The 11,574-nt window shown below is 46.6% G+C and overlaps 1 protein-coding gene across 2 annotated transcripts in view; it reads left to right on the top strand.

Moving 5' to 3' along the window:
- Nucleotides 1–471: 471 nt before the first annotated feature.
- The window catches only part of LOC105888606 (thrombospondin type-1 domain-containing protein 4), a 50,477-nt gene continuing 39,374 nt past the window's right edge, over nucleotides 472–11,574 (top strand). The window contains exons 1-6 of one of the 2 annotated variants that reach the window (XM_031569004.2): nucleotides 472–1,615; nucleotides 2,231–2,295; nucleotides 2,397–2,466; nucleotides 3,847–4,184; nucleotides 6,231–6,639; nucleotides 8,599–8,701. In XM_031569004.2, coding sequence (XP_031424864.1) covers nucleotides 2,267–2,295; nucleotides 2,397–2,466; nucleotides 3,847–4,184; nucleotides 6,231–6,639; nucleotides 8,599–8,701 — 949 coding nt within the window. In that variant the 5' untranslated portion in view covers nucleotides 472–1,615; nucleotides 2,231–2,266. Of the gene's footprint in view, nucleotides 1,616–2,209; nucleotides 2,296–2,396; nucleotides 2,467–3,846; nucleotides 4,185–6,230; nucleotides 6,640–8,598; nucleotides 8,702–11,574 lie in introns of both variants that reach the window. The other variant, XM_031569005.2, reaches the window with a different exon arrangement.

Raw genomic sequence — 11,574 nt, 5'->3', positions numbered from 1 at the left:
TACCGGTGGAGCCAGAGCAGGAACTGCTCACACACCAAGCAGGCCAGGGTTCAGGCACAAGGCTCCCGCTCTCTGGAAAAAGCCCTAGATACATAGGCAACGCCGATGAATTACTCAGAAGATATACGAATCAAATTTCGCCTGTTAGACAGGTGAAACCACATGCGCGTCGCCCATAAAATGATCACTGAAAACACACCGGTAACCATCTTTTAAAATACATTAGCTGAAACGAACTGGAAAGTTCGTGGCCCGTGCGTCTGGCAGCGGTAAAGGTGATGAGCTGTGACTAAGCAGCGGCTCAGCAGCAGCAGCGCGCCTTCCTCATTCAGAGGAATCTAGGGTGTGACGTTGCTACCTGTCTTTCTTGGCCGAGATTTCTTTGGGTGGGTCACGGCATGTTTCCCCTGTCACCATGGTGAAAGGTAATTCGGTCCATATTTTACACATGCGAATGTGCTGGTGGCCACCCATGTGGGGAGAGAAAGTTATACCAACCAACGCCTCGGTGCCAGCGTTTCTCCCCATTGAAAATATTTAATAGTGCTTGCATCCCGTGAGGGCAATACTGCTCAGAATAATATCACATCTTAAAATAGCTATATTTGGCTCAGGTTAGTTGTAATTGCGGATTTCTCCCTGTGTGCCACTTTCTCCCACACACAATCACGTACACACAAACGCGTAAGTAATACACTAGAGGGCGCAATGTGTTGGTTTCTCTTTAAATCTGTGAACTGCACTCGTCGTTGGACAGCAGTGAGTGCGTGAAGACTAACTTTTTTTTATGACAGACAAACATTGGTCTGAGTCAGAACGATGTTTTATCAGTGGATAATGCATTGGATGGTGTCCGCTCAAAATAGATGAATTATTGGCGCTGCTCGGAGTGTAAGGGGAACTGGTGCTTTTAATTTATGAATCCCGAGGCGCCAATAAGACCGCTGGATGGTTGCCACAAGGATCACGGGCAGTGTACGTTTGGTTCGGGAACGTCCCCTCAGATGGCAGGGTCTCCTCTTCCGAGTGATCCAATTGTCTCAGCTCACCTTTGAAAATGTTCGAAACGCTTGAGCTGTTACACATAAGTACCCCGAAGCCATGAAGCGTGAAGCACTTTGCAAAGGACAATTCTAAAATTAGTTAAGTGTTGCGCGGAAATTATGGAGTTTCTTACCTTAAAACGTAAATAATGTACCACCTGGCTGTGTCGATTCTTGGGCTGTGTGAATTGATCTTTTTTTTTTTGACTTTGAGACGTAAATACGTGTTGACAAGCATTACCATTTCCACGAGATTTTCATGGGTGCAAAGAGACTACTTGGTAAACATCGAGCGGCTACAACGAAGGATCCCCTGTCTCTAATTCACCGGCTGTGCCTGTGACTTTTTCATTCACAAAATTGATCTTTGCGAGATTACACGTATCATGAATGTTGATGTGATTTAGAGTTAAAGGCAACTTTTACGGATGCTGTTGTAAACGTTGGCATAAAGAAATACTCAGAAAACAGAACAGTTGTTGGTTGACATTTTAACTTCACGAAGGAACCTGGATTTTTATTTGTTTTACCTCACCACAACCTGCACCCTCGGCAGTTACCTTCACCAAGTTGTAAGTAGGGTGGTTACATGTTTTTACACAAGTTTTGGGGTTGCTTCAGAGATTTAGCAATTGTTCTCGATTGAGAAAGTGCCATTCCTTTTTTTTTTTTACCTGGATGGGCATTACAAAAACTATTTCAAGCAATTATGTTTTTATTTTTCTATTGGGGATCAATCACAATTTCCCCACATTATTTTATACTGCATCCACATTTAATGTTATATCAACTATTAAACTATTGTTTGATAGGCCTAGCGTAATGCTGTTATACAGCTTTCAAATGCAATTTCGTTTTATCTGGCACTTACTACTTCCCCTATTAACGAATAATGTATTGTTTTTCTTATTAGTTTTATTTTATGTGGGTTTCCTTAAATGTCTGTCCTGATAGTCTATGGGAGCATTTGCAGGCTCTTTAAAAAAAAAAAAAAAAACAGGTTGATTTATTTTTAGGAAAAATGTGACTACTTGCACTTTTTATGTTTCTCTGTTAAATCTGAAAGTGGAGTCGCTTATAGAGTGTGAGGTCAGGGGTCCCTTTTCATGGTTCAGTGGGACAGAGGAGCATTAGTTCGTGTGCATGCAGCCATAAACAGGCTTCAGTTTTACGTCCCTCCCCTCTAGAGCCTATCGACCGTCCGTCAACAGTACGCTGCCAGTATGTGGACACCTTTACCGGGGTGCCTGAGGTAGGACATTCCATGCATGGGTGTTGCATGCATCTTTGCATACTGTATCTGTTAACTATCAAACTCTGAGCCGTTTTATTTTATGATTTTATTGCTTGTAGAGTCTCCATAGTGGTGATGCTGGTCAGCCTGAGGTTTCTGCATAGCCAGCATGCTGCGGATCACCCTAGGGTATGTTATTTGATGGCATTTTTACTTGGAGCAAACATAATCACTTGTGCATTCAGACTCTTCCAGCATCATGTCATGACAAACCACAGGCCATAAATGCGGTATACTTTATTCCCAGGGCAGCTTGTCCGTGCCACACCCCTCCTGTGGTAGCGTCTTCAGAGCCAACCAGATTTACAACCGCCGCTGCGGTCGCGGCTGAGGTGTTGAACCGCAGAGCTGTTAAAGTGTGCCGCGCTCTCTGATCTCACTCTGTAAACATGCTGTCTGCCCCTGGGGGGAGGGGGTGGGGGTGAAGGGTAAATCCGTTTGCAGACACACACACACACACACATACACATACACACACAGCCCAGCAGGGAGAGTGCTTGAGGTGCAGGGGCCGAGGTGAACTCCGCTGTCATCACGTCCTTCTCTCCTCAACCTCAGAGGAACAGAGAAAGACCCGCACAGTAAAAAAAAAGGGAAAGGGGTGGGCCTTGATTGGAGGGGGACCCTGTTGATTGGCTAAAACTGCCTGTGATGTATAGTTTAGATGACAGACAGGAGAGCTTGCCAATAGCTCCCTGGAGTCCAGCTGCTTGACCTCAGCCTGACCTCTGGGGTGACTCTGGGCTCGGGTTACAAAGGCTGGCAGCAGTGGGGAGGCCAGAGGGCTTTGTGAATGCCTGTCAGGGGGGCCCGGTGACAGACAGCACCAGAGCCTAGTGCCAGCTCCCTCTATACAACCCATCCACCCACCCCACTGCCAATGGCGTATTCTCTTACCCATCCAAGCAGAAGCCAAGAGCTGGGGCACTTTTTCTTCTTTCTCAAACCGCACTTCGCGCTGAGCATTGCCTCAGAGCGCCGGCGATGAATGCAGACAAAGTGGCGCAGAGGAAGAGCTTGATTTCCACACCCGCGCTCGGAGCTGGCACTGAAGACCTGGCACGTTAAGCAGCCTGGCATCGGACAAGAGGAGACAGAGAGAGAGAAGAGAGAAGAGCAGCGCCCTCTGATACCATCTTTGGCAGACTGAGCAGATGGATGGATGGATGGATGAAAGAAAAGAACAGAAAACACAGCGTGTCTGTTGCACATGACGACTGATGGGCCAAGTGTAGCTCTAATGAGTAAAGATGTTCACTTCACACTGGGACAGAATCAGCCTTCAAAGCCCTACTCGTTTATCCTGATGAATGAATCAATTAATTCGTTTAGAGAACAACAGGCAGGGCTAAAAATGCTCTCTCTGTGTGAAAGTATAGCTTGCCCACCACTTTAGACTTCTTTGATCATTCTTATCTAACAGAATTCCTAGACATGAGTCATTTACTAACAACAAAATGTGTTATTGCCGTTTTTAAGAATCAATGATGGCCATTTATACTCCCACAGGCTGCTGCGCAGAGGCCTGAGCTCCAGCAGGATCCTCCTGTCCACCAGAGGGAGCCCTCTGGCTCGTGGGGGTCCTGGGGGCCGTGGGCAGAGTGCTCGCGCAGCTGTGGAGGTGGGGCGCAGGAGCAGACCAGACCCTGCCTTCCGGCCTACGCTTCGCCCGCAGCTCCCCCATACCCCTCTCACCCCGGTGGTCAGCCCCTGTCGCCAGGCCTGGTGGTGTCCGCCCTGCGCCCGTCTGTGCCGCTGTACCGCGAGGCCGGATACCCTGTCAATGCCAACAACTCGCAGGTGGGCGACGCCAGGACTCAGGCGCGAGTGAGCCGCCCTGAGAGAAGGTAACTGCATCCTCAGGGTTTTCCTTGCTCAGCTGTTAGAGTAAGATGCTTATAGTCTGGATGCTTATGGTATGGATGCTTATAGTCTAGATGCTTATAGTATGGATGCTTATGGTATGGATGCTTATGGTATGGATGCTTATGGTATGGATGCTTATGGTATGGATGCTTATAGTATGGATGCTTATGGTATGGATGCCTTTAGTATGGATGCTTATAGTCTGGATGCTTATAGTCTGGATGCTTATGGTATGGATGCTTTTAGTATGGATGCTTATAGTCTGAGAGCAAGTACTGATGACCAAGACATAGTCCTCTGCTTTGGGGACAGTAACAGTCTGTCCATGCCCCTGCACTGAAATGTTCTTGTTGAAGTTTAAGGGGACCGCTAGGTATCTGAAATGTGTCTACTCTGATAATGCATATTATTTAATGGTGCATGCCTAATTAACTCATTATCAGTGTAGTTTGTAGTATGGATCTTTTTGTAGCACATAAAAGGCAATAAAGTAAGGTCTTATTCCTGTCAAATGGCAGACTCACGTTCTGTTGCCTCTACCTTTAAGAAGCTTTTGAAGACCCAACTCTTCAGAGAGCACCTCCCTTCCTAACTGGCACTTCGACTAGTGCTTAACTTGCACTTACAGCAGTTACATTCCTGCACTTCTTTTTCTTTTCTATTTCGTTTTTCTATTTCTTATGTAAAGTAGTATTTATTGTTACACTAGGTCTCTATTGCTTGTAGTTTGACTGTTCTCTCCCTTGTACGTCGCTTTGGACAAAAGCGTCTACTAAATGACTAAATGTAAATGTAAATGTTGAGTAAATAGTAAATACATCTCCACACCAGTTGAGACTGCTGTCTGTCTGCCTTGTTTGGTGTGTTGAAGCTTTTCCTCTCCTGTCTGTCTGCATTGTTTGGTGTGTTGAAGCTTTTCCTCTCCTGTCTGTCTGCATTGTTTGGTGTGTTGAAGTTTTTCCACTGATGAGAGCCTTGAGTTCACAGTGTGGCTCGTCAGTCATCACCGCCACCCCACCCCTCTGCTGACCAGACTAACCAAAGGCCCTCTGTTACCGACGGAGTGAATAGCGCTGCTGGGGCTTGGCTGCTCATGTGAGCCCAGTCCGCTGGGCTGGGAATAATAAGATGGAGCTGATCAGCACTGAGCCAGGAAAGGCTGAGGGAATGCTGGAGCAGCCGACCCAGAGAGAGACACTGACCATCCTTCCCTCCATCTATCCATCCATCCATCCATCCAAGTGCACGCTGACATTTTGAAAGCCATCAACTCTGTGACTGCTTGTGTGTTAAGGCATGATTTAAGTTTGAATGGCAGATATTAGTTTCATTTGTTTTGCTTGGGCTTCTAATGTGGTTCTTTAGCATTCATTATGTGCCACACAAGCAGTGGAAGTAGTTCCATATTTCCTCTCGCATGTTTTGGGAATCGGGAGTGTTCAAACAGTTGTACCTCCCCGGCCTGCCTATCTGTTAGTCAGAGGGGCTAAATCCAGGCTGAGAATGCAGGCGCTCTCCCCTGTGTCAGAATTCTTTTCTGGATTTTGCTAATTAGTGAAGCTTCTCAGATGGTGGCTAAAGTGTTTTGGTACACTTCTGCGGACATAGTCTGCATACGGTCTCCGAGCAGTGCGGATAACGCAATTTTGTCATCTGCACAGTCCTAGGGACTATTCGTGCTGCAGTTCAATTTTGTGTCCGTACGGACATGTCCGTATTGAGCGCACATGAGCAAAAGTGAACTCAGCACAGTAAGGTCGTAGTGTGCATGTGCTCAACTTGTCCGTTTCCGCTTGTCTGCAAAAGCACAAAAGCGAGGATACTTGGGACACACCAATGCGCACATCCGTATCCGTACTGAAGGGTACTTCGGCCTTCACTCTGCCCCTGGTCTGGCATCCATCCATTTACACTGATTGTGCAGGTTGAACCGGTTGTGCAGCAAGCAAGAGTAGTTCCGGGGGAAAAAGGTGCTAATAGCGCTTCTGTGTGTTTGTGTTTATGTGTTTTATGCCTTTTCTCACCAGGAGGGGTGGAAATGGCCCCATCGTCCCGGGGAAGTACGGCTATGGCCGCATGCCTTACATGGTGTCCGTCCAGAAGGACCCGGGCTCCCTTCCCCCGCACTCACACCGGCAGAGGCGCTCCGTTTACAGGGACGGCCGGCCCGGCAGCCCCCGGCAGACCTTCAGAGCTCACAGCCCCTATCACAGCTACGGCGGCTCCCACCACCAGACCCCCATCTCCCAGCCGCGGGGCGGCTCCCACCACCAGACCCCCATCTCCCAGCCGCAGGGCGGCTCAGCCTGGGTGTCCCTGCATCAGCCCAGCACAGACCCACAGCAGCAGGCCTCGGACGCAGCCAGGCCCTACAACCCACTGCCCACCTCCTCCTGCGCCGGCTCACCCAGCCAGTACAGGGTCTGCAACACAAGTGTAAGCCTAGCAGTTCAAACATGAGACTCATTCATTTAAATGCAGTTCAGTTCAACTCAGTTCAGCCTTCACCGAATTGAATTGAATTGAATTGAATTCAATTGCAATGAAATTTAATTAAATGGAATTAAATTAAATTAAATTGAAAGTTTGGTTGAATCAGCATAGTTTTGGGGGGTATACTGTATCTCTGGAATATCACAGTAATCAGGTATAATGATCTTCCAGACCATTTTACCCTTCAGAAATGATTTGCTTTAATTCAGTAATCTTCTGTACCTACTCCAAATCAATGGAATTTCTCACTGAGTCACAAGTCACAAGAGGACAAAGTTGGTTACTAATTAAAAAGAAATGTCTGTCGGGGTGTTAAGAATGTGATTAAATCTGCAGCTAATGTGACCACAGTGGCAATAATAATTTCACAGCGATTACTTTAATGATCTTTTATAATCGTAATTATTATAATTGTCTTATCTCTCTTATTATGACCAATTGTATGGCTCAGTATGAGCAATTATGTTTTGAGGATGTAATTATCCAAATGTGACCAGTATGAGTTTCAGAAGACAGTGTGCAAACTCAGACCATATCAGGTTGAAAATAGGCATCAGAGTACAGGAATCACATTAGATAAGAGGTTAGAGTGTGGTGCCAAGGGTGGAGAAGTTGAAGGGAGCATCCCAAACACAGTGCATTGTAAAGAAGACCTTTAAAGGGTACTAGGCTGTGCTTACTAAAGAGGAGCTAAGAAGAGTAAGGGTACTTGAATACAGTATGGGCACGTCCCTTCCTAACTGGCACTTCGACTAGTGCTTAACTTGCACTTACAGCAGTTATATTCCTGCACTTCTTTTTCTATTTCGTTTTTCTATTTCTTATGTAAAGTAGTATGTATTGTTACACTAGGTCTCTATTGCTCGTAGCTTGACTGTTCTCTCCCTTGTACGTCGCTTTGGACAAAAGCGTCTGCTAAATGACTAAATGACTAAATGTAAATGTAAGTATGGAAAGGTTTGAGGGAAACCACCCTGTGGGGACCAGATGGCAGCAGGATGGAGAAGCAGGGGAGGTGTAGTATTCAAGTGAGGAGGAGGAGGAGGAGGAGGAGGAGGAGGAGAGAGCGCAGGGGGGTCGGTCTGCAGCAGAGAGACTGTGGAGGGAAGAAAGAAGGGGGCAGACAGAGGTGAGACTGGAGAAGTGTGGGGATGCCACTCTGGCCCTCAGCTGTGCTTGTAAAAACCAGGAATGCAGCCCTGCCTCGAATCACACTGCCCCCGTGGCAACCACAGGGGTCAGAGTTCAATCATGATGACCTTTCACCCGACACTCAGGACTCCATGGGTGCCAGGGGGATACTTCATCACCTCACCACTGCTTCAGACTTTCTCTTTGATATTTTTTTCTCTTTGTGTTTTTCTTTTGTTTCCTTTTGGTTTCATGCTGAGTATTTTTTCTTTCACATAACCTCCTTTGTTTTTGAGCGTCTTCTCCTTTCTTTCCAACTACTGCCCCCTTTATGTTCGTCTCTCTGTTACGCGTACTTATTTGTTTTTTTTGTTCTGATGCTCGCTTTTTACTGGAAGCTGTGGTATCATGTTACTGTGTGACACACTAACACACTACTGGGATTGCTTTTGAACCGAGCTTTGTATGTGTGTGTGCTTGTGTGTGTACGTGTGCATGTGTGTTTCCGTGTGTGTGTGTGTGTGTATGTGTGTGTGTGTGTCTGTATATGTGTGTGTTTGTGTGTGTGTGTGTGTGTGTGTGTGTGTGTGTGTGTGTGTGTGTATGCGTGTGTGTGTCTGTATATGCGTGTGTGTCTGTATATGCGCGTGTGTGTGTGTGTATGTGTGTGTGTATGCGTGTGTGTGTCTGTACATGTGTGTGTGTGTCTGTATATGTGTGTGTGTGTGTGTGTGTGTGTGTGTGTCTCTGTATATGTGTTTGCGTGTCCAGCCCTGCCCAGCCTCCAGCAGGAGCATCCGGGAGGTACAGTGCTCCTCCTACAACACCCAGCCTTTCATGGGCCGCCTGTACCAGTGGGAGCCCTTCAACGAGGGTGAGTCACTCACACACACCCACACACACACACCCACACACACACGCACACACACACACACACACACCCACACACACACCACACACACACACACACACCCTCCCACACACACACACACACACACTCACAGCGCACAGTTCAATGGAAGTGCATCGCACGTCATTACAATTTCAACAAGTTGAAAAATAATACAAAAGTTAATACAAAACAGCCCAAAGGATTATATTGTTATATGTATTTTTAATTGTATTGTTACGTATTACATACATCAAAATGTTTTAAAGGTTAACCCATGTGGAACAAAGACATGAGTCAGACTGGCCTTGTTTATCGTGCTAGGCTGTGTTCAACAGCCCTGCAACAAAGAGTGTGATGTGAGGAGACAGACTAGGTCAAACTGAGGTCAAATAGGCCTGATGCCAATGTAGATTTTGTCATGCCATGTGTCATGCGAGATGCCCTTTTTGTTTGAGAAGATATAGGACTGTGATACTGGTGCCATGTAGTAACAGTCTACTGCTGTGCAGGGAACTTGATAGTATGAGCAAGGCAGATAGAACCCCACGGAGAGAGAGCAGAGAACGGGACCGGCAGGGTTAAGATGCCACATAGAGGCTGTGGGCTTCCCGACAGTGTTGTTATTATGCCAGGATTGATGCAGATTCGCTGTATAATGTACCGCCTCTCCCCACTAAGTAGTTTGGGATGACTGTTAATGTGGGGGGATGCCCCACATGAACACACACACAGAGTAAGAGAGTGCAGTGGGAACACACACACAGAGTAAGACAGTGCAGTGGGAACACACACACATAGTAAGAGAGTGCAGTGTGGGGGGGGGGGGGGGGGGGGGGGGGGGGGGGGGACTGGAAATGATCTTATGTGACTATGACCTGAAGCTTTCTCTGCGCAACCTTCCCTCTGTGCGATGGGAGTTACATCAGCCAGCTAGTCCGACTGCGATACCTCACAATAACCTCTGTTTCAAGTTCATGACCTTTACAGTGCTCTTCCTGACTGACTGTAGGACGTTTATGACATGGGGCGCTCTGACGTGCTCCCTCACACCTCGCTAAGCACACGGATGGCCCCTTTTTACACATGGCTGGCCATGGGTATCCAGTCAACTGATTAAATATTGCAGGATAGTGCAGTCATCTTGGGATGCTAATAAAAATGGTATCTCCCTGTCTGTCAAACTGTCAGAGCAGCAGTGGGAGGATGATAAGACAGAAAGACGCGTTTATGCTGAGGATCATATGACTCCTCTGCTTGTTATGTCTTAATGAGAGATTCCTGCCTCCATTAATATATTTGGGGGTTATGGAGACATACTCTTCTATCTTGTCAGACAAAAGGCCTGCTTGTTTTCTTAAGGTTTATTGGACATGGTAAGGTGAGTTTGTGTGTGTGTGTGTATGTGTGTATAGTTTGTTCATATTCCATTCCACACACACACACACTCACACACACACACACTAACACATACTTTAGTGATGAGGGAGTAAATTATTGTACAAACAAGCTGTTTTAGCTGTTTTAAACCAGCTGTTTTCAGTAATTTGTGATAATTATTGTGATAAAATAATTTGCAGTCAGATTAAGAATGTCACATAGGCACACATCCAAACACACACACACGTACACCTTGAGGCTGAGGGGTGTCTAACTCTCTCAGCAGTTCTGAGAATGTGGCCCGGCCTTGCCAGGATCCGCAGGTCTAATTGGCAGTAATTGGTCCTTGTTGAGAGGGCACAGCATCCGCAGCTTCTGGAGGATTTGTGTGGCATTACCCAGGATTGGCACGGCTCACCTTAGGGACTCACGCCCGGGTGCCCGTGGTGCTGTAAAACACTTCCCCTGTGAGGTGCGTTCAATGCCACCGGGCACAGCCAAACCACTGATTAACCACTGATTAACCCCACTGTGGATTTAGCTGTGGTGTAATTTTAGCCGTATACTATACCTTAAGATTTGAATTAAACCATGATTAGTTAACAGAGACATGATATTTTATAAGTACCAATAAACATTATTTGACCACCTAAATTCTTTGTCAGCCTATTTCAGGATCAACAATCAGCTGAACCATTTATATCATTAAGTTAATTAAGTTCTGTATGGCTGTGTACCAGTAAGTGTCTGAGAGCCTCACAGATCTGCCAGAATCCTCTCGTACTCTTTGACTTGGATGTCCAGTAAGTTTTTGTATTCTTGTTGATCACAGTGGAAAACTGACTAGCAGTTGTTCTGATGATTCCCTGATTCCTGCCACGTCTGTTGCCTAGCAATGACACGTGGCTGACGTGAGGGGAGTGTCAGAGTTCAACAGAGAGCTGTCTCTCGACCTCGCCCCCCACTCACACACACACCCCCCACTGTGGGGCTTCTGCTCCGTTCGTGAACACACAGAGAGACAGGCGGGCAGGCAGACATCCCTACATAGACAGACAGACAGACAGGCAGGCAGGCAGGCAGACAGAGAGAGATTGCAAATCATGCAAGCCACTTTCAGACAGAGACAAGCATTGAACACACTGATCGTTGGATGACAGTCAGGCAGAGTTGTAGGTGTAAATGCATGCTTTGGCAAGTAGACAAGTTGGTCCGATGATGCAGGGTCTTTCAATGGTAATATGAGCCGTCTTGTGATAAATATTACATTAAATGTGTGGATGTTACTTTTACCCAGTTTGCCTTAGGCTTTCTCCATTGAGCCTGTCTTCTGAGAATACATCTTTTAATAAAAGGGAGGTCTTTCAAGTCTGGCTGTTAGCGCACAACAACATATGCTCAGTAGATGCTCAGTCTGCCATAGCCATGTTCACCTAGACTTCACATAGACAGTGCTGCCCTCTTGTGGGTGATTGTGG

The sequence above is a fragment of the Clupea harengus genome, chromosome 6, assembly GCF_900700415.2.
Source record: "Clupea harengus chromosome 6, Ch_v2.0.2, whole genome shotgun sequence".
Lineage (NCBI taxonomy): Eukaryota > Metazoa > Chordata > Actinopteri > Clupeiformes > Clupeidae > Clupea > Clupea harengus.
The sequence above is the reverse complement of the archived record's forward strand: the minus strand, read 5'-3'. Positions and strand labels throughout refer to the sequence as shown.